The sequence below is a fragment of the Acomys minous genome, assembly GCF_964271855.1.
Source record: "Acomys minous genome assembly, chromosome: 15".
Classification (NCBI taxonomy): domain Eukaryota; kingdom Metazoa; phylum Chordata; class Mammalia; order Rodentia; family Muridae; genus Acomys; species Acomys minous.
The window spans coordinates 88,081,843-88,109,352 of NC_140497.1; the positions used below are offsets into that span (position 1 = coordinate 88,081,843).

Here is a 27,510-nt window from a genome sequence, read left to right on the forward strand (position 1 = left end):
TGGGGACAGGAACCAGGATGAGGCCAGTATGCTTGTGCACGCTGGGGACAGGAACCAGGATGAGGCCAGTGTGCTTGTGTATGCTGGGAATAAGGACCTATGAAGACATCAGTATGTTTGTGAACGCTGTGAATAGAAACTCTGTTGAAGTATGCAAGCTTTTGCATATTGGGAACGGACCCCACGAAGAGTGTATTGTCACCAAGCTCTTTGGGAGTGAGCAGGGCCAGCTTCATGGGCATATGATTTAAATGGTCTTACAGGGTTCCATGCTGGGAAGGACTCTCTGGGGTTGGCTTTCTGTTTTGATGGCATTAACAAGCCATGTTTCCTATGAGTGGTATGCTGGTTTTCCATGACTCAGCTCCTGCTACACTTGAAAAAAACATTAAATTTAAGATTTAATAAAAATTTTTAATGCTTTGAATATGAGACCCACCTTTTCACTGTACACTGGGCATTTTAAAGTGTGTAGCTGGCGCTGGCTGGCATCTTGGTTAACTGTCTGTAACAAACCAAACCAAACCAAACCAAACCTTATGTTCTTGCCTGAGTTCTTCCATAAAACCATCCCGAGGCTCATTTAAAGCATATTTATTGCAGGATACTAGCTAGTCTTAGTGGGAAAAATTATAGATTATATATAAGAATTTCCAGGTGTTAAAGATCTTAGACCAATTTTCATTCCGTTTACTGGCTTGATGATTTGCTTTAGATCAATTGAACCACCATCTTTTATAATAAGAAGCAAACCAATTAAATGAGAAATAACATTCCTGTGAGCCGGAATCAATGCCATTGCCAGTTTGATGTATACATTCCTATTATGTTTAATAAATGCGGAATACACTTTGTGATTTTAGGGTTTTTGACATGCATATAACCTCAATATTTGCTGTACCATGAGGCTGGGTGGTAAGCACATCTCAGTGTTATTAGCAACAGTTTCGTTTTTTATTCCTTCAGCAATATTAGTTAGCTACTTTCTCTTTATTTAGAAACCTTAATTCAATACCTTATATAATCTGTGATCACACTCATTTGCATTTGATTCCAGAAGATAATGTGTAATTCCAAACTGATTTCTTGTAGATATTTCTTTTAGGGAGTTTTATATCATTATCTCTGTGATTTTTGCCCTTCTCTCTCAGAACCCCCCCACTAGCCTACCTCCCCGCACCCCCAACTCAGTATTCTACTACAGATGGGAACAACAAAACCCACTGATTTTTTAAAAGTGATATCTTCAAAACATCCTGTCTTGATTTGTAATACTGGTTGGTTGAAGTCTTGATTTTTTCCAAACGTTATGTTATGTTAGTTGATTGTTGAGTTTAATTTGTGAACAGGAGAAACTTGCAAGTTCCCTAACTGCCAATGGGGCAGAAATGCATGTTGTACTTCTTCACAGCCAGCAGAGGGCGCGCAAGCTCATGAACAAGTTTCAGGAGATGTTTTGATGCCTGAACTAGAAATTCGATGTGAAAAGTGATTTTGAGGGTATGGGATGAGAGAATTAAGGCTATGTGAGGAGGGAAGAAGGGAGAGAAGGAGGGGTAGAGGGAAAGAAGGATAGAGAGAGGGGTAGGAGGAGGGAGAGAGAGGGAGAAACAGACACAAACACAGAGTGAGAGAGACAGAGAGAGACTGAGACACACAAAGGGACAGAGAGAGAGAGAGAGAGAGAGAGAGAGAGAGAGAGAGAGAGAGAGAGAGAGAGAGAGAGAGAGAGAGAGAGAGAGGCAGAAAGACTGAGACACAGAGCGACACAGACACATAAACACACAGAGATAAGGACAGAGAAGAGGCAGAGAGATAGAGAGAGAAAGACTGAAAAACAGAGACAGACAGACAGACACAGAGACAAATGGAGGCAGAGACAGAGGCAGAGAGAGATAGAGAGATAAAGAGATTGAGAGAAGCAGAAAGAGAGAAACACACACACACACACACACACACACAGACAGACAGAGAGACAGACAGACAGACAGACACATAGACACACAGACACACAGAGGCAGATATATATATATACACACTAAGAGAGTCAGAGAGACTGAGACACGGAGACAGACAGACACACAGACAGATGGAGGGAGAGACAGAGAAGTGAGGGGCAATAGAAGCTGTTAAAGCACAGAGATTAGCAATTTCCAGTTTAAGAGACACTTGTAATGAGGAAGATATATTCCCCTCCTGAAGAGAAACGACAGGACTGATGCAGAGAAGCATTTGATTTTCAGATCTCAAGAAAGTACTTTAATGCTAAATGCATAAAACAAGTTTCTTTTTCTCACTTTTCCAGTTCTTTCTTTAAAGCTCTTCAGATTGAATCTTTATATATGACCGTTTATGGTGATTTCTATATTTAGGGCAATTACCCAGTAAAAGCCTTTTTTTCCTCCTTTCCTCAAATCCGTTGCCACATAGGCCCACACACTGTGTGCATGTGTGTGTGAGGTAAAAAAGAAAGCTTGGAGGCTATTTATGTAGAGGTGAGTGTTTAGTCAACAGATCAATCCATGAATCCACCAACTGTCTGAAGAGTGCTCTACGATGTGTGCATGTGTGTGTGCGTGCATGCATATGTACGTGGTGCATGTGTGCATATGTGCATATGTGTGTTGTGCAGTGCTCTCTGATGTGTGCATGTGTGTGCATGCTTGCATATGTATGTGGTGCATGTGTGTGTATGTGTGTGTGTATATATGTGTGTGTGTGTGTGTGGGGAATGCACAGAGAAAGAGTCAAAACTGCCTTTCTTTTGTTGGTTCTCCACTCAAAAAACAAACAAACAAACAAACAAACAAAAAACCTCTCCCTTTCTCTCTCCTTCCCTCTTTTCTCCATTCCTTTTCTTGTTCTTGGAACCAGTCATGTTTAGCCCATTTTATCCTTAACACCTTTCTAGGTTTTTTCCAACATCAAGACTTTTTCTCTGTAGCTCTTTTCTGGGAACTATGTGCTGTTCATTCTGTACTGTGTGCTATAACTGTCCTTTGCTCTGCCAAAGGGAGCCGTGAAGAAGCAATGAGGACAGTGAACTGGCGGTAGGCAGCCTAGATTGGAAACAGCTCTGTGACCTAGGATAAATTCATCAACCTCTTTATCCCTTGTTTTTCCTCTCCTATAAGACAGCATGATAGTAATAATAATAATGCCAAGAGCAATAACTTGTAAAGCTTAAATGAGGGAAGAGGGCATCTACTTCAGAGTGCCTGGAGCTTCCCCCCCCAAGCCCTCAAGCTCAAAATGGTGACTTATTACTTCAAAACGGGGGGCGTGCTAAACACAAGGCAGACACTTCCCATTTTCAAGTGCAGAAGCGTGATATTAGGTTTTCTGTCGTCACAGTCTTGGGGTCTCATATGGGCCCCTGTCTATGAGTGAAGATGATGTGGCGAAGTCACATGGTTTAAGATCATGTTGACCTAGCAGGCCCGTTACTGAGAAATCAGATCGCACAGTCTCTCTTCTCTCAGCCAAAAACAAGGGTGACACTAATTTCAGAAGGCATACTCACCTGGGAGTTCAAAAGTGCTGCTCGCCTTCGCAGTGCCCCCAGTAGTTTTTTTGTTTTTGTTTTTGTTTTTTGTTTTTTTTTTGGCTGCTTTGACCATGGACAGAGTATAAGCTCCAAAGGCTTGGGGTCACAACTGCCTTTGTCAGTTGTTTGATTTACATGCTTGGCATCCACCCTTATTTCAAATGGCTGACTAGGTTAATGACTGAAGGTAGAAATGGTTTTGACCATCATCCTGTCATTTCGTCCAGATTTGTTGGTAGTCCTCTCTCTATCATAGGTAAACCAGATTGTCTGGGGAGATGTTAATTATATATCTTCCCTTGTCACCTGCCATGGCTATAAGATGAAAATTAACTGTGTTTTAGACCATTGATAATAATAATAAAAAACACACCCTCTCACGTGACATACAATTCCCTTCAACACTCATGTGAACTCATTGCTGTTTCTTCCAAATATTCATCTCAGTTATTAGTATCCCGAGAGTTAACTGGTTGACTTACTGCCTGTACTGGTTAGTTTGTTGACACAAAATATGGGAAGGGCGAAGCTCAACTGAAGGAATGCCTCTTCCAGGTTGGCAGGTGGCTGCTCGGGAGCATTTTCCTCATCAATGATTGATGTGGGAGTGTCCAGCCCACCATGTGTGGGGGCCTCTCCTGGCCAGGTGCTCTGGGGTTATATAAGGAATAAGACTGAGCATGGCGTGGAAGCAATCTACCAAGCAGCAATTGTCCATGGTCTCTGCTTTAGTTCCCACTCTACCTCCCCTCTGTGGTGGATTGTGATGTGGACATGTAAGTTAGGAAAACCCGTTGTTGTTGTTGACTAGCGCTTTACCATAGCAACAAAAAGCAAACCAGAACAGCGCCACATAGGCATCACCACGGACCTTGGATTTGACCTGAGATCCTTTGACTACTAGTGACTTAATTTTCCTCTGCTGTTTTGTGGCACCATAGCTTCTTCTACAATCATCTTCAAGATCTGTGATTAGATTCACTTTCTGGTAGAGGAGACAAGCTTTCTAAATTTCTCATATTGTTGTGTTTTGGCTTAAGTGATCAGGGCAGAGTTACTCCAGAAGAAACCAGGACTCACAGTGGATGTCACGCCAAGTGGAATTTAGAAGTGGGAGAGGAGAGATAGGCGGAGTGGGAAGTTCTCCTGGGCATTCATAAAATGTGTCATGCATCCATTGGCAACGCGATCCTGGATGGAATATTACAGTGTGGTGGGTGGGCTGAACGAAGGCATTAAGGGTATAGAAAATGGACAGGATATGGGAGACTGGCAAGTAGAAGACCTAAATGGCCATTTAAAGAGCCATAGGTCATGCTTGTGAGGCCACTGGAAACCCAAGACTGATTTGCATTACCTTTCCTGTCATGGCTGCCTATGCTGAATGGTGTTTGACAGTACATCCTGCAGAAGGGGTTTGAGGAGATTGCTCCTTATTTCCTCTCCCCATCCCTTGGTTTGGGAGAAAATTATTTACTTGATGCTGTAACACGTTTCATGTTCTGTCTTGCCATCTTTCACAGCATGCTTGGGAATGGATTTTACTTAATGCCTTTTTATCAACATGGACTATTTCTAATCTTAATTTCCTACATCACCAAATTATTAAACGGATGCTTTAAAAGGAAAACCAAAAATGCCTATGTAATGAGGCCATCGAAACCACGTGCTTAGTCATCACTAACAGAGCTGCATATTTTTGGCTACTTCTGTTGCATAATGCTATACATCATACACTGGTTTCATTTAAAAGTTTGCTCTCGGTCGTATCTAGCGCAGTGCCTTGCCAGAAGTAGATGCTTAATAGTTTTTTGTTAAATGGTTTAAAAGTTAAACCTCTTAACTTTGTGCAGAGATGAGGAGTTATTGAATAATGGGGCTAGCTCATCTGATGTAGTGAGTATTTGACGGCTCATCCACTTTGGGTGTGTCATTCCTTACTTACCTATGAGATAGAGGTCAGTGTAACTTCATTTTAAAGTAGTACTCAAAATAATGAATTCAAAGTAATTAATATAAAATGATTATAAAACAAATTGAACCACAGTAGGAATTCCAAATAGAAGTTGGTGCAGATATATGGAGAAATGATTACATTTGTCTGCCGATGTATGTTATTTCTCTCTGTTGCAATTAATCAAATAGATTCATCAATATAACTTAGCGGAGGAGTTGGGAGTATTCATTGTTAGGAAAATCACCTTCTTCATGCTTTACCTCCTTTAAGATAACCATTCTCACTGTATTTTAAAAAAGATTTTATTTTAAATTTTATTGTAAAAAAGCTACAAATAAAAACACATCAAAATGCTACTTTTATTTACTTATTTTTATTTTGTGTGCATGTCCTTGCATGTAAGTAAACACACCTCATGAATATTTTTATATTCTGCTACCTGCAGAAGCCAGAAGAGGGTGTCCGATCTCTTGGGACTGTAGCTGCAGGTGATTGAGAGCCAGCATGTGGGTCTTGGGAATTGAACCAAAATCTTATGCATGAACAGAAAGTGATCTTAACTGCTGGGCCATCTCTCAGCTCCTGATTTTAGTTTTGAAAAGTGTGTGTGTGTGTGTGTGTGTGTGTGTGTGTGTGTGTGTGTGCGCACGTATGCGTGCGTGTGTGAATGCATCCAGAAGAAGCTGTTAGATACCCCGAAACTGGAGTTACAGGTGCTGTGAGCCCTGGGGTTTGGGTGTTGGGGGCTGACCTCCAGTCCTCTGCAGGAGCAGCACATGCTTATAACCTCTTAGTCATCTTTGTTTCCTCTTCTACTGTATTTTATGAAATCAGCAACCTTAGTTATTACCATGTAAGATTTACTTCCACGTAGGAAAGCAGCACATAAAGAATCAAATTTTTATTTAATTTTTAGAGATTTGAGGTCATTTTATGAGATTCATGCCCTAGCTACATCTTGTAGCTAAAGTTCAACATTTAAAGAATAAATAGTTCATTAAATGTCTAGAAACATGTGCATCAGTAGCCTTACTTTACATCCTATACAATAAGTAACTCAAGATAGATCAGAGATTTAAATGCCAAAAATCAAAATTTTAAACACAATGGAAAACATAGATAAATGTATTTTGGAGATAAAAGCAGGAAGATAGTTCTTGTATAGAAAACAAAATACATTGATTATAAAATATGTATAATTTAGCACATTAACATCAAGAGCTTTAGTTCATGTAGAAATCATCCTAAGAATGGGAAATGTCCTGTCCAAACTATGAAATTGACAAAAGACTGGTGTCAGCAACACAAAATTCATCCACAAATCTGTCTGAACAAGTTCATTTTCAGACATTTCACAGAAGAAACTGATATGGCCGATGAAGGAAGCACAAATAAAGGTTCAGTGTGATGAGCCACGTCCATTAGTGGTCGCAGAAAATCAAATGAAGATGACAATATCACTCTGTAGTCTTATCAAAGCAAATATGTGTTAACCTAGAACCATCCACAATTGGAAAGGGGAGATGTCCACTGTACGCTCATTTCTGGTCAAAATTCAAGTTGGCGCCATCATTTTAGAAGCCGTTAAACATCTTGGGGAAAGTGGCTGCTCATATATCTTACAGCTCCGGCATTCTGCTTCTGGGTATCCAACGACTCTCACATGTGTGCAGCGGAGAGCCACAGAGTGCGTGGGAGGGCGTGGAGGGAAGAAAGCGAAGGGGGAAAATGATCTTGTTATAATTCCAAAACATAAAGGTACATTAAGACTGAGTAGCTAACTACATTGAAATAGGCCATCCACTCCCAGTGATGAGAATGGTATGATAAGGTATATTATGACGAATCCTGTGTTGTCTACCTCAAGCACACAGGGGGAAAATGTTCCCCCAAACTGGGAAGGAAACTTAGTATTCGACTACATGTTAATAGTTGGCATGGTGCTGTATTTTGCTTTTGTCTTCATATTATCTACTAATGCATTTTAAAGATAAATGCTACATGAAAAGCATTTTAGGGCCAGGGAGATGGCTTAAATGAGTGAAGGGGTCTGCTGCCTAATCCTGCAGCCTGAGTTCAGTACCCAGGAAGATGTCTGACATTGGTCTCTTGACCTCCACGCGCACACATACTTCCGTGTACGATGGATGCATGCAAGTAAACACACTTGCAAAAAAAAAAAAAGAAAAGAAAAGAAAAGAAAAGAAAAACTCACTCTTTGATAAAGGAGCTGGTAGATGTGAAGTCGCCTTCTTTGACCTACTGGTGGTTCCTTTCTCCCGAGTCCTCAGTCTTTCCTCTCTGAGTGCATCCTTCATGTTTCCTCTTTCCCCAAGGACAACTGTCGCAGTGGATCAGAGCTCTTTCTGACAGTTCATTATATGTTCATTGTCACCATCTTACCTATCTCTAAAGACTTTAGGATATGTGGGTCTAAGAGGAGCACACCCCGGTGTCCCTTGTAGCACCCTTTTCTGTGACTGGTTCTACGCTGGAGTCTTGCCTGCTGTTCCAGATGCTGCTTACAGCCTGTACCCCACAAATATACATTAGAGGAAACTAGATTATACTCAACTATGAATGTCACTATCCCCAAATGCCTGTTGTTTCAACCTGTCTGTCATTTACACTATGCAGTCAATCACCTGGTTGCCCAGCAACCCAGGGCAGGACAGGTAGCTGATGTGTGATAGGTGGGTGACACTAGGGTAGTAAGTGAGGTTTGCTGAAGGTTCCTTGTGCCTTTGAATGATTAAACCATTTCCCTGTGGTTAAAATCCAACATTACCAGGCTAAAGGACGACAGGTGAATGTAGGAAAAGCAGACAGGATGATTTTTTTTTTTACTTTTAAAGATTTCATTTTTGATACAATATATCTTTATGAAACCCTTTTTACCCCTCCTCCCTTCAGATCTCCTCACGGCATATACTTCTCAAAGTCATGTCCTCATTTTATAGTTATTAGTTTGTAAACCATTGACTCTTTAAGTGTATTGAGCTATCATTTCCATCACAGAGGTGTAAAAACATAAAAATATAAAAAGTGCTACTTTGTGTGTTCGGGTTTATGGTCTGTGATGTGGGCTTTGCACTGTGGAGTCTGTGCAATTCTGTCTAGATACAATGGTCTCTGCCAACAAGAAACGGGAAAGACTGAGCTGTGATATGACTCGACCTGAGGCCGAAGACTCATGAACTGTAAAGTTCTCACCATAGCTCTTGTAATATGCTGTGATAAATAGAAAAAAAAAATCAAAACTCTTTGAAACACTGGCTTTCTGCAGAAGCGTTAGGGCGATCTTGTATAGAAACTTGGAAAATGGGAACTGGGAAGGAAGGCTTAAACATGGCGCACATGGAAGGCAAGGCAGTGTGTGGCTGCTTTCTGTTTGCTAATGTCATAGTCAGGGTGAGGACACTTGCTTCTCTTGTGCATTCAGAATTAAAATAAGAAATGGCTACATTATAGCTAAAGATTTACTTAAAGGAAATCAATTTTGAATAAATATTTTAAAAGATAACCACGATATTTATTTTAGAAGTTAGCCTTAGTCTAAATGACAAAAGTCATATTTTAATTAATTCATAATGAGTTCAAACACATTTTAGTTATTCGGGACCTATGAATCACTATGTTGCCCAGTTTGGAGCTGTGACAAATTAGAAACAAAAATTACATTTTGAGAAATGGCTGGGCACTTTTATGATGGTGGTTTGAGTGAGAATGGTTCTTATACCTAAGCGCGTATGTTTGGATACCAGGACCCCAGTTGGGGGTGCCATTTGGTAAGGGCTGGGGGATGTCACCTTGTGGGAGGAGAGTTTTGAGGTTTCAAAAGATTTGCTCTATTCCTAGTTTCTCAGTCTGCCTGTGGTTGTGGGATCTGAGCTCTTAGCTACCGTTCCAGCACCATCCCCGCCTGCCTGCTGTCGCGCTCCCTGCTATAGTGGCCATGGACTCTAACCATCTGAGGTTGTAAGCCCCAAGTTAAATTATTTCTTTTATAAACTGCCTTGGTTATGGTGGTTTATCACAGCGATAGAAACATAACCAAGACAGTGTTGTGAATTAATTGTACCAGGGAAAGCAACCTAGGCAACTTCTACAGTGCTACTTTATACGCCTGAGGCTATGATGGTCAATATCATGCGTAGGCTTCAGGTCTGGCAGACTCCCATTCAGAGTAGATACCTGAACTTAAAGTTTTGCACATTGCTTCTCTGAAAAGTGGGAATATCACAATTCCAGGGGCTGGGAAGATGGCCCAGTGTTTAAGAGCGTTTGTTCTTGCAGAGGACTTGGCTTTGTTTCCCAGCACCCTCATGGGTTTTCACAATGGTCTGTCACCCAGTTTCAAGGGATCTGATGCCCTCTTCTGACCTCTGTGGGTACCAGGCACACACATGGTCCACACGCATACATGCAAGAAAACATTCATATACAAAATATACCTGAAAAATGAAAAAAAAAACTCACAAAAATACAACCTGCAAAACCTGGTTGTGGATTTTAATCTAATCATATAATTATTGGATTTAGCTATAGAAGTAATTTTTATTATTGCTGAGAGTTTTACTAAGTCAAGGTTTTTAATATCTAGGCCCATGTTCTATAATGTTTTGTTTATTTGGTTTAACAAAATATCTTCAGTTGTGCCACTATGGAGTTTTGAATTCCTAAACAATTCAACTTTCTTATAGACATTAGAAATAGCAAATATATGATAAATGCCTTCGCGTGGAAATGATTTACAAAGCTTGGCAAACAAACAAGCAGAAGAGAAAAGGCAGTGGATATGAGTAAGTTTTTTTCTCTTGTTTGTGTATGGATGTTTTGTATTCACATGCCTTCTGTGTACCAGGTACATGCATAGTGCCCACTAAGGCCAGAAGAGGGCATTGGATCCATGGACTAGAGGTTACATACAGATGATTGTGAGCTACCATTTGGTTGCTGGGAGTTGAACCAGGTCCCCTGGAATGTCAGCTGGTGCTCTGAATTGCTGAGCAACCTTTCCAGCCCTAAAATTTGTTTTTGAAGCTGGGAGGCAAACCCAGGGCCTCATGCGTCTAGTGACACCGCTACTGAAACATTTCTGGGGCTAAGACTAAATTAAAGCCTTTCGGTGACTGTCTTTCCTCGCTTCTGAAGCAGACAATTCCAATGGTCCCCGGCAAGTGCTCACTGATAATGATAACAAAATGTAGTCATTTGTCTTCATTTAGTGCTATTCTTATTTTATTTATCCAGAAAGTTTTTATTTTATTTTTTTTCTCTTTTTTTAAAATTGATTTATTCTTGTTACATCTCAATGGTTATCCCATCCCTTGTATCCTCCCATTCTTCTCTCCCTCCCATTTTCCCCTTACTCCCCTCCCCTATGACTGTGACTGAGTGGGATTACCTCCCACTGTATATGCTCATAGGGTATCAAGTCTCTTCTTGGTAACTTGCTATCCTTCCTCTGAGTGCCACCAGGCCTCCCCCTCCAGGGGACATGGTCAAATATGAGGCACCAGAGTACGTGTGAGAGTCAGACCCCACTCTCCACTCAACTGTGAAGAATGTCCTGTCCATTGGCTAGATCTGAGTAGGGGTTTAAAGTTTACGGCCTGTATTGTCCTTGGCTGGTGCCATAGTTTGAGCGGGACCCCTGGGCCCAAATCTACCTATCATAATGTTCTTCTTGTAGGTTTCCAGAAAGTTTTTAAGTGAAACACAAAGCAGAAAGCTTTTGTCACTGAGCGAGCGAGGGAGGAGGCCACCGCTGTGAATGTGCACCGAGGGAAATATGAATGCAGGAGGCCGAAAGGTCCTGGCTCATCCTAAAGGAACCGTCCTTCTCCACGTTTCCTAGTTTAGTTTGTTAGTGCCAATCCTCTTTAAGAAAACCATCTCCAGTGTATTCACGGGGGTTGGGGCTGCACAGCCCATTAGTGTAGGCCAGCAGTTTTTAAACCTGTGCGTCGTGACCCCCTTAGGGTCAACAACCTTTACCCACGGGTCACGTATCAGATAGTTATAGCACAGCAAAATTGCAGCTATGAAGTGGCAACGAGAATAATTTTGTGCTTGCCCTCACCACGGCGTGAGGAACTGTTGAAAAGGCCACAGCATTAGGAAGGTTGAGAACCACTGGCCTAGGCACTGTGTCCAGCTGTGGGTTTCTGTGATGGTCTCCATCTGGTATAAAACACAGTGTCTTTGAGGAAGGGGGTAGTTATACCTGTTGTTGGACCCTGGAGTCCAATTTGGGAAGGGGGTCGCCGCAAGAGACCACTCAAGTCACACAGGCTGGGTGTATAGGTAAAATTTACTACTGACACATCAGAAGTCCCAATTGTCGATGTGTCAGGGTCCCTCAGCACTCGGGAGGTGAAGGACCCCGAGCAGCTGGTACAGGCTAGTTTTAAAGGCAAAACCCGCAAAGCAGGTGGGGTTGCTTATCAAGTTAAACCATATGGACATTAGGACATCTGGCATTGGGAAACCTTTTGTGGGGACTTGGGTGTTGGTCCCCAGAGAGGTTACTGGAAACCATGTGGGGATATCTGATATTTGGAAACTTGCATGTAACTATTCTGAAAACTAGGGAAGAACTCTTGAGGTTAGCAGTTCCGAGAACTGGGAGAAACCTTTGGGGTCAGAAATTTAGGTTCTAGGCAAACAAGATTGGGCAAGCGAACAAGCATCTTATATTTTATAATTTTACAATTTCTCACTATCTGTGGGTTTAAAGATGAGACCTATAATGTAGTAAGGAATCAGGCTGGCCTTGCAAAATGGCTGTAATAGATTCCTGTGTAAGTTCCTTGTCTCCAATAGCCCTGGGAAGCTGGGGAGACTTCCAGTACCAGATTGGGCCTTAAATCCAACTAGACAGCTGGTGGTTTTCACCTACACGTGAGAGCCACTTATGACCACTTTGTGCATATCTTGCCGATAACTGTCACGGATCATGGGTGCTGTGGTTGGTTATGTCTGCTTAGTTGCTTTTCTCCCTTGGTAGCTTATGTAGACTTTTTTGGTACCTTGGAAGCCAGACTGCAGAAAAGAAGCTTTCAGGTTAGAGCCATCATGAAGACCACGCTCTGTGTCCTAAGGGGGTAGTGTCTTCAGCAACTGGGGCTTACCTTCAACTTCTGAGTGGCAGCCAAGGGCAACAGTGGTGCCCTATATTGTTTCGGGAGTCCTGTGGACTATCCTGACCAACCATTTGAAAGAAGGTTACTCTTTCTTTCTTGGTACTGGCTCTTTTGTTGATCTGTGGTAGTTCTAGGGAGACCAAGTGGCATAACTTACACACACACACACACACACACACACACACACACACACACACACACAGTCATCTTGGAGATGGAGAGATGAGACTGGCTAGCAGCACTTGCTACTCTTGCAGAAGTCTCAGCACACATGACTGCTCATGAGCTCTTGTCATTAGTTCCATTTAATCTAACACCCTTTTTTTGGCCTTTGGGGAACACCAGGCACTCATGTGGCACCCCTCCACCTCTTACCCTTCCTCACATACATACATGCAGGCATATACTCATTAAAAATAAACAAAATATTTAAAAAAGAAATTCACTTAACTCATTTCTATGAGAATTCTAAAAAGATAAAATCTAATTCAAACATAAACTTCAGGTGTCCAAACCAAAGAAAACAAATTAAAATTAAGAAAACATAGCCTTAAAAATCCTCTAGTAGTCACAATTTCCTTTTTATATTGACATAGGATTTTGTTTGTTTTTACCCCCTTTTCTCACAGCTTTATTAACTCTTGATTCTCTCTCTCTCTCTCTCTCTCTCTCTCTCTCTCTCTCTCTCTCTCTCTCAATTTTGGAAAAAAATTATCTATTTTCCAGACTTGAAAAGTCACCTGGTTTGCTTCTAATCTTTATTACTTTTATCCCCAGGGCCAGGCAAGGGTGGATTTTTAGCAGGATCAGAATATGAAAGTAAAAAATCAGTGTCTGAAAAACACCAAGAAAGCAGGCTTCTCTCCTGGGGAATTTTGTCTTAACCTTTGTGGAAGGGCTGCTAAAGAGGTGCGGCAGGAAGGGCAGGGATTTCCTGACTCTGCTGAAGTCAAAGGGAAACACAGGAAACAGAGCCCTACACTTGCAAGAAGCTCTCACACGGGTGGGTCTCTCAGCTGCTGCTGCTGCTGCTGCTGCTGCTGCTGCTGTGGCTCCTGGCAGTGAAGGTATTTTAACTTCTAATTTGCTGCAGGGCAGGAGAGGCAGCTGTTGGCACAGTGGGATCTTAGGGGTGAGCTCTTTTGAGGAGCAGCTTCTGTGGTCATGTAAATGAAAGGCAAGGATACTGAAGGGTGGCCTGCCGCTTCCTGTGGCTTCTCAGGAAGCTGGCTGGCGCGTCCACTCATCAGATTTGACAGGTAGACATTTAAGTTAGGAACCTGAGTCATCCATCCTCTCTACCTTCCACATCCCAGACAGCAGAAGCCAGAAAACTTCGGGATAATAGCTGGTCTGGAGACTCAGGTGTTCTCATTCGATCATTATGCTTGTCTTTAGTTTCATTGTAACGTGTAGCGTGAGCTAGGATTGTGCCCACTTTCCATCGACTAGGAACCAGTATGCGAGCTGCTAACGGAGGCACCATCTCCAGGGCTCCTCAGAAAGCACCCCTCTGAGCATGCATCCCTTCTGACTTCTGGGGTTTTGTTTTACTTGGCTATTGATTGGTACCACGGCTCCCTCTTAATGCTAACACTAGATGAAGCTTTATCAAAGCACTTAGCGGAAAAATCATGGTACCTAGTTAGAAAGTTCATTAAAAAGTTTGAAGTACTCATGTGGAATGCACCATCAGCCAGTTGCATGCCCAACTGTAGGACTCTGGAATTTTGGTAAATTGACTCACTTATCTGTGCTATGGATCATGCATTTTGTTTGGTGACATGCATTATTTAGATGAGTGCGGAAGTCTCCCTTGTCCTCCATATGATACATTTTTAATGGCTAATGATTATATAGATAATCTCATATGAGGGAGCAAATTGTTTCCCTTTGGTTATCATTATAAATTTACTTCTGAACAAATTAAAAATGAAATCATCGTCCCTGTCAGATGGGCAGGAAAACAAAGGCTTATTAAGAATTTTCTTTTTCCCTGGTGAACTATATTATCAATAACCATTGTAGTCCATAATGTATGTGGTTTGGCATGACATATTAATTTGTGCAGATTTAATGGCGGAGAAACCATTACCATTTTAGTTTAGCTCTTTTTTTTTTTTACCCCTCTCTTAGGAAGTTGCAGTAGTCACGTGTCCTCTTTAAAAAAGTTTGCATTATGGTAATCACACTGACCTATATGGAGTCAAAGCAATAAAAATTAAAAATTAGAGATTAAGTTCTTCTGGTTGTAAAGAAAGCAATATTTCCTTCTTCTTTCTTTTTAGTCTTTACCACAGAGAGCTTGTAATTGTAAGCAGTTTCTTCTGTCTTTGAAGTGTTTATTAATCCTTTTGGGCCTTTTGTCAGCTCCAGGACTTAGAATGCCTTTCTCCAGGATCTGGAGGCCGTCCATTTGACATATAAGCCTCTAGGGAGAGAGCATCCTAGACTCTCAGTTTCTCTGGGACCATAGGAGTCTAAACTGAGCCAAGATGCCCAAAGGGACAAGTTGACTCAAATTCCAAAGCCCTCCACTGTCATGGAGATATGAGAAACATGATTCTGCTCTCAATAAAGCCAGTTAGCTCAGCAGTTCTCAACCTGTGGGTCACGACAATCCTTTGGGGTTTAAACAACCCTGTCACGGGGTTGCCTGGCATCATCAGAAAACACAAGTTGTCTCACTATGATTCATAATAGTAGCAAAGTTACAGTTGTGAAGTAATGACATTAATTTCATGGTTGGGGATCAGCACAAAGGGCTGTGGCATTAGGAATGTTGGGGACCACTGAGTTAGCGAATTGTCACCCCAATCACCGACTATGTTAGGAATGAAATGTGTGACAAGCGATGCCAGTGAATCTTCCTAGGTGAGGACTTATTATTGATTATCTCGAAACTGTATGCAATCTTGATATTTGCCTGGTTTATAACACATGAGATGATTTTCAGTCTTCGTACCTGTTAGCAGTTACTTCCATATCTGTATAGTACATATTGGTTTCTTGCTTATTCAGTAATAAAAGTGTGTTCATTATTTTTTTTCCCCTATCGTGATGGAGAGAGTGCCTGGGTTTGGAGTTTTCCCTGCTAATTCTATTTCCATAGTAATAGGTGTGGCTTGTTATAAGAATAGCACTTTGACCAGCATGCCTTGTAGTTGTGTTGTTTCTGTCTTTCTTTAATCAGATGTGCATTTCAGAGAGTGCTGGAATCACAAAGGATTAGATGTATTATGAAAAAAACCAAACCAAACAAAAAAACCAACCAACGTGGGGAGGAAAAAAAAAACCAAAACCAAACCAAAACCCCAGAAAACAAGACCATGTCGTTAGCATTTTCCCTTTTCTGTAGAAGAACAGCATTCCAAACTCAACGGTGAATGGCATGTTTATCACTTTTTCTTTTAACTATTAGTCCCCGTATTCCCCCATACAATCTATTTTAGGCTAACTTGAATCTATGAAAGTTATCACCATTCATTTTAAGTATCACTTGCTTCCCGTTATATTGCTGTAGGATCTCGCAAAATGTTAAGCGTGGCACTGCTAATGTAAAGGCGACTGTGGTGCAGCAGAGATTTATGCCCCTGGAGTCGCAGAGGTCTAAAAATAGGGCTTGCTGTTACATTAATAAGCATCGTGGCATGCAGGCACGATAGGGTTGGAGGAGATGGAGTTTCATCCTGAACTCTCACTTTCTTTGCTTTTTTGTCTCTGATTCTGAACAGTGACGGAGGAACTAGACGTTGCTCATTTGTCACTTTCATCATTTCCTATAAGTACATAGCGCTCCGCCTTGCCGGCTCCTACGTGTTGATGAGGAAACATGTAGTCTGTAAACAGTCATTCTGTATGACTCTCGTTGCTGTTTTAGTCCGAAGATTTGGGACTGGACGGATAAAGAGATTGTTGCTTCTAGGTTCGGATGGGGTAAGTGCCTGCCTTCAGCCTCAGGATAAGGTCAGAAATGACAGGGTCTAGTTAGGCATACAGCAAATATTACAGTTTACAAGGCAGGGTCTCTGTTAGAGAAGCGAACGCCAGCAGTTTAGGGGAAGCAGCCTTATTGAATGAACAGCAAGTAGACTTTGGTCAATATTTCCTCTGGTGTGAACCCTCTGGCATTAGCTGTAATGAGTGTGAGATAGCAGAGCAGAAAAATGTTCTCTGCCAACCTTTCTGAGTGGGCACTCTGTTCAGAGGAGTGGGTGGGGTTTGTATAACTGAGTTTATGTGTCGGTTGTTGAAGGGCTTGAGGTTGCCTGATCGTAAGAACAAATTGTACAAAGAGAAATCAAGGAAGCTTGTGTCTGTCTGTCTGTCTGTCTGTCTATCTATCTATCTATCTATCTATCTATCTATCTATCTGAACCATATGTTTCTTACTTGGTTCGCTAGTCTGCTGCTAAGGCCAAGTAGGAGATAACAAAGCAGCTGTGCTTAGGACATCCCCAGGGTCACCTTTGGTCAAATTTATGAACATTAAACACAGTAGCTTTAAGTGACATGAGTTGCTTGTCCTGCTCCTACACATGATATCTTTTCTTGTCACTTGGTTTACGTTAAGCTGGTGAGGAGATTGGCTCCTGGGCACACTATACACTGCTATAGTAAAGGACTGGGGCAGCTTTTGGGGTGCAGCCAGCTGCAGAGCTGTGCAGTGCTATGGTAGTTCCGAGCTGTTCCCCAATGTTGTCTACCATGTAGTTCAGTTCTTGGAGGATTCTGGGAAAGATCCCAGAGGTTACTGTCACAGTGACGAGTTTGCGTTCCACGATGGCTTCTGTGTTACCATGGTGCAACAATGTGGAGTACACAAAGCCACTTGCCAGCCGCCGCCAGCCGCGGGAAAGGCATCTCCTTCTCAGGAACTATCAGCTTGATCTTAATAAATGTTGATGTTTAATTTAATTGTGACCTTTTGCAATCCACTTTTTGAAGAAAAGAATCTCCACTCTTCTCACGAACTGCTGAAAAAGTCAAGGTGCTGTGTCTGATATTTTAATGGCCCTCGAAACATATTTTAAAACTAGCAACAGTCTGAACCCAGATTCCACTGCGGTCCAAATAGCAGCTTAGTGAAAAGTTTTTTGATTACTTAGTTAAGAAAAAAAAATATAATCAAGACAGGACAAAGCGGTAGTGCAGTGAGAGCTCAGAAACTCTGTCACCCTCACTCTTCTAGTTAATTATGTGGCAACAGCGCTTTGCTCAGTTCGTCAGCCAAGCAAACTCCTACTGGCCCTCCAAGACCCTTTGTTCTGTTGTTGGCTAACGCCCCCTGCACATCTTCTCTTAATTTTCTGTCTCATATTCAGACTGAACTAATTCCTTCCAGCATTCTGTCCATATTTATCATAAAGTCTATCTATATGGCAAGGGTTGGTTCCTAGTCTTATGCTGTTGGCAGCGAGTAGACCCTTCCAGAGGTGGGCCACGTGGGAGTGCCTCAAACCCTGGCTGCAGATCTTTGAGGGAACTGTAGTTCCTACGCACTTTCTTCTGCCAGCCTCTTTCATTTCATGACCACAGGTGAGCTGTTTTATTTCATCCTGTGCTTCATTTGTAATGTGTTTTGTTCTCCTCTACCACTCAAAAAAGTTCATCCAGTCATGGACTGGGACCTCTGAGCCCATGGCTCCAAATAAGCCTTTGCTCTTGATAAAGCCATTATCTAAGGTATTTGTTTTAGTGACGGAGAATTAACACACCAGGCAAATGTCAAATGTCTTCAATGGTTATTGCCAACTAAGGTTCAGATGAGTCATAACTATGATCATGGATGAGAGAAAGATTAATTCTTTATGCCTGGAAGTTCATTTTAGGAGATGGTCTGATAATTTGGTGATAGCCGTAGCACTGGACGTATCAAATGCATTAGTTACGCATGACTGGTTACAGATGGGCACGGCCCGGTGGAGGGGAGCCTGTGGAGGCTTCTGATCTGCGAGAATTTGGGATCTGTAAGGAGCCTCAGAATTCTCCCAGGTTTTGTTTGTTGTGAAGCACACTTGAGAAGCAGCATCTGGTTGTAGCTGTTGTTTGGATAACTTTTCACTGACCTAGAGAATTTGTGCATTTGGTTGTTCAACTTGAATTGACTGTCTCTATATATCTTGAGGTATCATGAGTAAGTACTATTCTATAGGGAAATGGAGAATGAAGCTTGCCATAATGGCTAAGATGTCCTTTTCTGATGCTTCTGCTACTTATATAAACAACCTAAGCCTCACTGGCCTCAGTTTCTGTCATACAGCGCTGACATAGCATCTTTGTTCAGATGATTCTATAGGTATAGGCTAGGCACTGCCCATTCCCATGATGCACCATTCCCACTGCCAGCTATGGATCGACACCTTTGAAATGGAGAGCACAGAATACAAGCAGAGCAGCGGGCCTGCTGGGCTCTGAGAACCCAGCCACTCTCTCTGCACACAGCTCTCAGTGCAGTGCTGTGGAGGCAGGGGGTGAGCTGGTGAGGACCTTCACTGTCACAAGAAGGCACACACTCGTGGTTTTAGATTACTGGATGAGATAAGAGGCTGCAGGAGGGGCCCTGACAAATAATATTATCAAATTATGCTTACAGGTGGATAAGAGTTTGACAATACAATCTACTCCACAAATCAAAGCTACAGCCTTTACTTAGAAGTCTGTAAATGTATTAGAAATCCCACCCCAAACTGTACAGTTGTATAATTGCAACCGCTTTTTATGTGCGTTGGTGGAGGTGATTTTTTTTTCCTTCACAGTCCTCCTGAAACTTCCATGCTGTATAATGCTAAAGGTAGGGAAATGAGCCAAAGGGCTCCTGAAAGAGTAGTTTCAGAGACCTTGCTTTAGCACACAGAAGCGAATTTGAGGGGCATTTCAGAATTTTAATGCCTTTCGATAAACGTATAGTAATTAAACCACATTTTAAAAAAAATCATCTGTCCAGAGAAGACTCTAGGGACACACTTGTAGGGTCTTGCTTCAGGTGAATCCGCGTGTGCATGTGTGAAGTCGTGTGAGGTAGAGTTTGTGTCAGACACAGCACACAACACACAACCCCAGCAAATAGAGTAACCAGAAGCTTGGCCTGGAGGAATAACAAGCAAAAGTGCTGTAAAGAAATGTGTTCATGGGCTGGAGAGATGGCTCAGCGGTTAAGAACACTGACTGCTCTTCCAGAGATCATGAGTTCAATTCCCAGCAACCACATGGTGGCTCACAACCATCTATAATGTGATCTGATGCCTTCTTCTGGCCTGTAGACCTACATGTAGGCAGAGCACTGTATACATAATAAATAGATCTTAAAAAAAGAGAAGTGTGTTCATTGTTTTCTATTTTTAAAGGATATCTACATCTCAAATGTATTTTTTTTTGGGCATGTGTTGACTAACACACAGTCTAAAGGCAAACATTTGGTAGCTAGGGGAGGCAGCACAGTATAGTGAAGATGTAGGTCTTTGGTCAGACTGTGTGCAGTACAGACTCATCTCTTACACGTAAGACATGCAAGTTGCTAGATGCTGACTCTTACGCTCGTGGCCTGTGAAGGGGAGGATGCATTTCTCAGCTTGCAGGCTTGCTGTGGGGCTGGGATGCCTTCATGTGTACTGAGAAGAGCCAGCCAGTGCCTGGTTCATTGCTGCTTCTCAATGTCCTATTTGCCTCTTGCCTTTAAAAATTGTTGCCAGGCTTATGAAAAAAAAAATTACACAATAGCAGAAAAGACTCAGAAGCTACTTGGTGGATTTTATTTATCTAAAACATACCATCCTCAATAACATAGCACTGCATGGTTATTTATTTCACTGAGAAATAGATATATAGTGTCGATTTCAGCAGTAGCTGATTATTGAACTCCACAATGAAAAAAAAATAGTTTCAAATTTTGAATAATCCAGGTACTGCTAAAAACTCACAGACATGAGTGTGCCATAAAGTCCTAGAGTGTCCCAAGGTTGCAAAACTATTTGTTCCCTAGTTTCGTAAGGCTTCTAGAGTGTTATGACTTTTCAGATACACTTTATTGCCGCAGCCGTTGAAGTTAAGCCAGCTGATCATATTCTTGTGCTAAATGCACTTTTAATATATTTCACTTCAGATAATGGTTCTGGGATGTGTTACAATCCACTGTTTTTTTTTTTTTTTTTTACTCTTAGGTGCATCTTGTCATTATTATATATCATATTGATTTGGAGGATGTTCTAGAGACTTAACACTATCGATTAGGTGCGGTGTTTCTACAGCTTGTGATTTGCCGGGGTTCGCTCCTCATATCCTCATGACCATGTTTGCAAGGCCCCTCCTTTCATGGGATTCTTCCAGTTTTGACGACATATACTGGATTGAAACATTTTGGGTGTGCACTATCTAATTCCCTTAAATTTATGTAAAATATGCCATCTGCTCCGGAACCTCAAGTGATCTTATGGTTTATTAGATTTACTAAGCAAACATTTAATGTGTAAATATAATTTAATAGGCTTCCCATGGGTGTCTAATTAGGCATTAATTTCTGCCACTAGGACTAAACACAGTGAAATATACACAGGTCTCTGGGTCTTAGTCACATGCGTGAGTGCTAGCTAGCGAAAATGTGGGTTCACAGTTTAGTTCAGTTTCAGTTTTAGCATCGCTAGGTGTCTGATGATTCCGATATGGGGCCGCTGCACTAAGGAGATGATTCTGAAACCTGTGGGGATGCTCTAGAAGGACAGGAATGCCTCCATTGGAAGGGATGAAAGACTCCAAGTTCAATGCCCCACACAGGGTAATCTGCTAAAGGTGGTTTGAAGACTACTGCACAGATGGTAATGTTGGGCGACGTGATGCAGGGCAGGAGCGTAGATGAATGACGCAGCAGTCTTCTCCACCTTGTCCTATTTACCTGCCTTTCAACATTGTCACGCCGTTGGGAGCACTTTGTAGTATTGTGGGGAACATGGCCAGTGTAGCGGAAGCTCAGGGACTTCACAGGCAGCATCCATTGTCTCCCTTCGCATTTGTTTTTCTGAGAAGATTCTCCGTGGCCTTGACTATATGCTCATAGGCCATGAGTAGGTTGATCTTGGCCGCTCACTCTGGAAATCCAGCTGAAAACTCATGGTGACCGTTTTGGTCTTTGGCAGCAAAGTGGCCAAGCACGAAGGCATATCAGCATTTGCATATTCTTTCAGGAGAATTAATGCGCTTTCCTCTTGACTGGACAGTTTGTCTATTCTAATAAAGTTCTTCATTTTTATTCTTTCTCTCCCCATGGTGGGTATTCCTCCATTCCCTATGAATTTGTAACTTTGTGTCTTGTACCCTTAGGGTCTCTATAACTTTGGGGTTGTTAGATATCCTTTCCTGCCTCATATCTGTAACTATTATTTTGTGTCTGGGACCCTCCCACATCTCCGCTTTCACTCTCTGGGGTAGTGGCGACTTCAGATCTATAACTGTTATGCTCCATCAGGGACCTTCAGCTGTGGGCTGCTGCTGTCACAGGACGTCAGTGCCCCTCAGCCTCTAACTGTCTCTTTGCTTTACTGTCTGAACGGATGTTCTTTCCAAGATATACGATTCTTTGCCTGACCCACAGAATGAACTCCATGATACCCTTGGACGACCACCCCTCACCTAAGACCCCAGAAACAAGATGTCTAAGCTTTCGTAACAGAGCAGCATCTAAGAACAGCAAATGCGGTTGAGATGAGCCAGAAATATTCTCATGTCGGCTGTTTGATTTTTCAACGTCCAGTGGAAAAGAGGAAGCCTTCGGGAGAAAGGACACTAAACAGAAGCCCTCTACAAAAACAGAACAAAACAAAACAACAACAACAAAACAAAAAACCCCAAGAGTTGGGTGTAAATGAACGGAGGAAAGAAGAATCTGGGCTAATGTAGCATGCCTGTAATTGGCCTTGTGCATTCAACTCTTGACATCTTTGAATTATTTTTGTACAGCTGACCAAACAGTCATACACAATGTAACTAAGCCAACAGTGGCATGTGCACTGGTCAGCCGTGAGTGATAATACTCAGGGTGACCTGCAGGCTTTACTCTGGTCCCTAATTCTCCCCCCCACCTCATCACTGCCAGGTTCATCATCACGGCCTGTGGCTGACTTTCCGTTCCGCTCTGTGCCAAGGTCACATTGCTTCAGGCCTTTGCCCGTGTTTTACTTTATGCCTTGACTATCATCACTCCATTTTTTCTTCCTGTTTCTCTACTTCCCATTTAGACGTTGGCTTAAATTTTCCTCAGGGAAGTCTTCTGAAATCAGAGTCCAAACATGTCCCACCAATCCTTCCTTGTTGCAGTGTCGCAGTTACTGCGAGTTGTAAGACAGATGTGTTTGTTTAATCTCTCGCTCCCTTTTGCACTGTAAGTACCACGTGAAAAGGGATCATGTCTGCTTTGTTCTCCTGGTGCCTAACACAGTGCTTGGGGGCATAATTCTTATTCAATAAGTGCATTTTGAATCATCAGTGAAGAAATGGAAAGAGAATTATTGGAACAGAAACAGCTGGAACAGCTGACTATAAAGATTAGAATTAGCAAGGGAGTGGTAAACAGGAGATATTTTACCGTGGCGTCAGAGACAGATATATGTGCAGACAGCTCACAGACCATCATTACAACCTGAGGCATGGAGCTGTGTGATTTCAGCCATGTGCCCCATGAGGACGTGTGCAGGAACATGTGCCTGCTGCTGCACAGCTCCTGAGTGAATCAGTGTGATATTCAGGAGGCCTGGCAATCAATACAGCTTAGCAGCCTGGAGACAGGCTTGCACACTGCACCTGAGTGACAAGCTAAGCCTTTTGTGCCTATGTTTTGATACCAGCTCCCCTGAGAGAATTGGTTTCATTTGTAGCCCCCAGTTGCTATTATTAAAATATCAGAAGCTGCGCGGTGCATGCTGGAACTTTCTCAATATAATAATTTAAGGGCAAAAATTGGTCATTTAACATTCTTGGGCATGATGAAAAGACGAGAAGCTCATGGTGCGATTGGAGTTTATGAACACTTGCATTATTTTTTTCTTGCTATAATAAAATGCTTCATAGAAGCAACTTGAGAGAGAAAGGATTTCCTGTGACCTGTGGTTTCAGAGGATCTCGGTCCATCTTGGGGTGGGGATGGGGATGTGGCATCTGGTGTAGCTCCTGCCTATGCTGGGGAGACAAGGAGTCAGAGAATGAGACCAGAGATGGAAATGGAGGTGACATTCAAAGTGTGTCTCCTTATGTGCTACCTAAGTACCATTGTCTGTGGATGTAACAGCTTCCTAGAATAGCAAAACTGGGGACCATGTTCAAACACACAATACCGTCAGAGCAATGTGTTTCAGACTTGGACACTGTTAAGTTGTAATAATGTTCAATGCACCATCATTTTAAAATAAAGTCAGATTAGGTAGATAGGTTCAAAAACAAAACAAACAAACAAACAAACAAACCACCACACTGGCCTGGATTCCTTAAGCCTCTGTTTTCTAAGCGGCAGCTCTCTCTCTCTCTCTCTCTCTCTCTCTCTCTCTCTCTCTCTCTCTCTCTCCCTCCCTCCCTCCCTCTCTTTCTCTGCCCCCACCAAAGTTTTTTCTTTTATAAAGATAGAATGACTTAATATGTACAGTGTGTTTAACACAGTATCTGGAAGAGAATAAGCAGTCACTATTTACTAAGTACAGGGATATAATTCACAATCCTGAGTAAAATTAAGATTTGTATTTGTTGTGTCCTTCATATATTTGGAAATTCCAAATATGAACTAAATCATTTCTTTCTGAAATTATTAGTTAATAAAGACTTAAGAGCAGTTTCTTTTCCCTATCGCTTGGACATATAACCCTGAAAGGATGGAGAAAGTTGTCTCACATTCTAAGGACACAGATATCCACTGGAGAGGGCATTTTTTTTTAAGGACAAGGTTTCCTGAATTTATAATCAAAGTGGTTGAAAACCTTCGCAGCAGTTACTGCTGGAGGCTGCTGCATGCCACTCTACCGCAGTTTCTCAGTAATACCTTTAAAGCCCCCGCTCCTTCGGATTCGCCTCCAGAGCTGCTTGTCGGTCTTTACAAGGACGTCTGCCTTTTTATTTTGCAGTTAAATCTCATTTTAGACTCAAGATGATATTACCCAACTTTATCCTTCACCTGATTTATTGAACTTGACACTGAATAATTTTGGTCCATCCACAAAGTATGAACATGAAACTCTCTGGAGAAAATATAGTGTGATAAAAGTTTCATTTTTTAAAAAAAAACGCAAATATCCAAAAATGTTCCATGTATATGGCACCAAGATTGGGGTGTGGTGCGGTCTTGCAAGGTAGTCACTTTGAAGGGAGGGACCAAGGCCTATTTGAATAGATATGTTCTAGTAATTGTTATCTATGAGTTACAGACCCCGAGGGAGACTTGTTGATGCTTTGCTTTTAAAGTGCACAGCAGGCTTGAACATACAAATTCATTTGAACATACAAATTCTCTCAGATAAAAGAAAACAATGAACAATCATGATACTGAATCTATCCCCATTCTTCCTTCATCTTGCCATGAAACAGTTATTGCTATAATTATAACTACTGGCAACTTTCATCCTACCGTTCATGCTACCTGGAAAAGCTCAGTGACTACATACAAGATGGCTTTCGATAAAACCACGTAAACACATCAATTATTGTTTTTTCCGCTACAATACAGTCCTGAGACGGTTGTATAAAAGTGGATAAGAGTTTCCTAGAGGTACAACATTATACCTCCATCCTCAAAATCAAATGAATCAGAGAAAGAAAGCAACAAATGTGCTATGAGGAACCACTGTAATATCTAGGTTATCTCCTTTAGTCCAGAGAACAAAGTTTTACAGCAGCTTTTATAATATATGCATAAGTATACTATATACATATTTGGTGACAAAGAGGATATTGACAAAGCATAGCTTTTATTTAAGAATTGAAATCTTCAGTGATAAATTTGACTGGAAGCTCATATTTGACAAATAATGTTATTTATTCATGTAGTAGAATGGTTCTAAAATTATATGAGATTTTAAGGGAGATTACTTACAAAAGCTGTGTCTCTTAAAGGATATAAAGAAATTATACTACCTTGCTCAATTTTGGGCAGCTCCATAAGAAAATCCTACTACTGGCCTCAGAGCCATCTCCTAATTTAATAGATCTTACTGCAATTGCTAATGAGGCTGATTCGCTTGTTGAAGAAATCATTAGGAATACCACACCCCAGATTCTGTTCTGGACATTTGAGCTGTTACAAGTTAGGTACAAGATCAAGAATGAGAATGAGACTGAGACAGAGTAGATGGGAAGTCAGCGGAGGGAGACGCCACAAGTGTGGTCTGTGTCAAGCAATATGAAAGCTAAGAAATGACCATGGGATTCATATTTAAAAAAAAGGAAGTTGGGAGCTTGTTAGGAGTGGTTGATGGGGTGGGAAAGGCCTGTAGGCTTTGACCTTTTCGAAATCTACTTTATTTGGGGTTCTTCAATGCTTACACCTCCCTTCCAATCCAGCTACCCTAGATAGGAGAGAAAAGAGGTTCATGGGAACAGGAGAAGTAGATCTCTTTGGACTCAGTTCCTGGGAGTGATTCTTCCGGTGTAGTCGGCAAGAATTTCAGCAGACCAGCAGTTTAGCCAATGTTGCTGCTGGAACCTGGAACAGCAGCCAGAACCTGGAGGCCTGAAGCGTCCTCTGAGGCAGTTCTCTCTAGGAGCTTCTCAAAGTGGAGTGAAGAACAGCCAAACAATACCAAGACTCTAAAAGCCCCCGCCTCCTTTTTTTTTTTGGGGGGGGGGCTCATATATATCTTCTAAGAGTCTGTACTAAGGTGTGTCTTAGCTGGCAAAAACCAAGCCCTCCCCCCCAGGTGGTTTGTCTTTTAGTGGGTGAACATTATCTGTTCTCTCACAAGTCTGTTCCCCATCCCACACTTGGGATCAAAACAAAAACATGTTTACATCCACTACAAAGGCCTGATGGGAAAATGGGAGTCTAGAAATGGAATGTGGAAGCTTAACCAATTCTTGGGAATGGGCTGGATAAACTGTACTTATTTATAAAGAGAAACCATAACACTGTGTCCTTGTGTAATGATTCCTAAGGGGATACTCTCTGATAGGAGAACGGGGAGGATGGATAAATGCTCCTTATAGGCGTGAATGGATGACCCAAGTTGGAGTTGGTTGTAGTTAGAAACATAGAATGTGTAGCCATGTTAGCAAGAAAGAACACAGCACAGAAGGGCAGAGACACAAATAGGTGGGTGCCATTTGTCCTTTTAAAAATAATTTAACATGTTCAAAGGGTTCCGTATTGTTGTTCAGTATCATACCAAATAAGGATGTGCTGAAAGCCATCTGTCACTCAGTGTGGTACTCTGTCAGCAGTCACTTGAATGCTTTACTAGTCTATGGGAACTCATTAAAAATACCTAATAGCAAATCTTGGAAAGGGTTTTTAAAATCTCATTGCTAGAGTTGGTCTGAGAGATAGTTACTGACACTGTTGTGATTGAGATCACCCTTTCCCCTGGGCTTGACAAATCATTGAAAGAATTGGTAAGGGCTGGGGTCATCTAGGCATAATTCTTAAAATGATATCTTCAGATAACGATGTTGGTGACACCAGAAATAGTCAACGGTGAAAAATAACCATACAAGACCTGAAATACTGTGTCAGAGCGGTGTGGTTCTGTGTCAGTGTCACGAGTTGTTTAATAACTTCCTTTATTGCTGTCTTTGTTACAAAGAGGTTACAACGTTTATTGCATAAAATATATAAGGCCTAGGTTCGGGACGTAGCTCAGAGGTAGAGTGCTGGCATATCAAATGTCAGGCCCTGG

At 41.8% G+C, this 27,510-nt stretch overlaps 1 protein-coding gene across 3 annotated transcripts in view; it reads left to right on the plus strand.

The window, feature by feature from the left end:
* TAFA2 (TAFA chemokine like family member 2) overlaps window positions 1–27,510 on the plus strand; it is a 420,034-nt gene that overhangs the window by 65,446 nt on the left and 327,078 nt on the right. Inside the window, exon 1 of one of the 3 annotated variants that reach the window (XM_084760233.1) lies at window positions 13,641–13,719. The exons of 1 other annotated variant lie outside the window; for it this stretch is intronic. Coding sequence is in view for 1 of the 2 variants with exons in the window: in XM_084760231.1 (XP_084616357.1) it covers window positions 16,584–16,588 (5 nt within the window). In the remaining variant the exon portion in view is untranslated. Of the gene's footprint in view, window positions 1–13,640; window positions 13,720–15,300; window positions 16,589–27,510 lie in introns of those variants that run through there. One more of the 3 variants, XM_084760231.1, reaches the window with a different exon arrangement.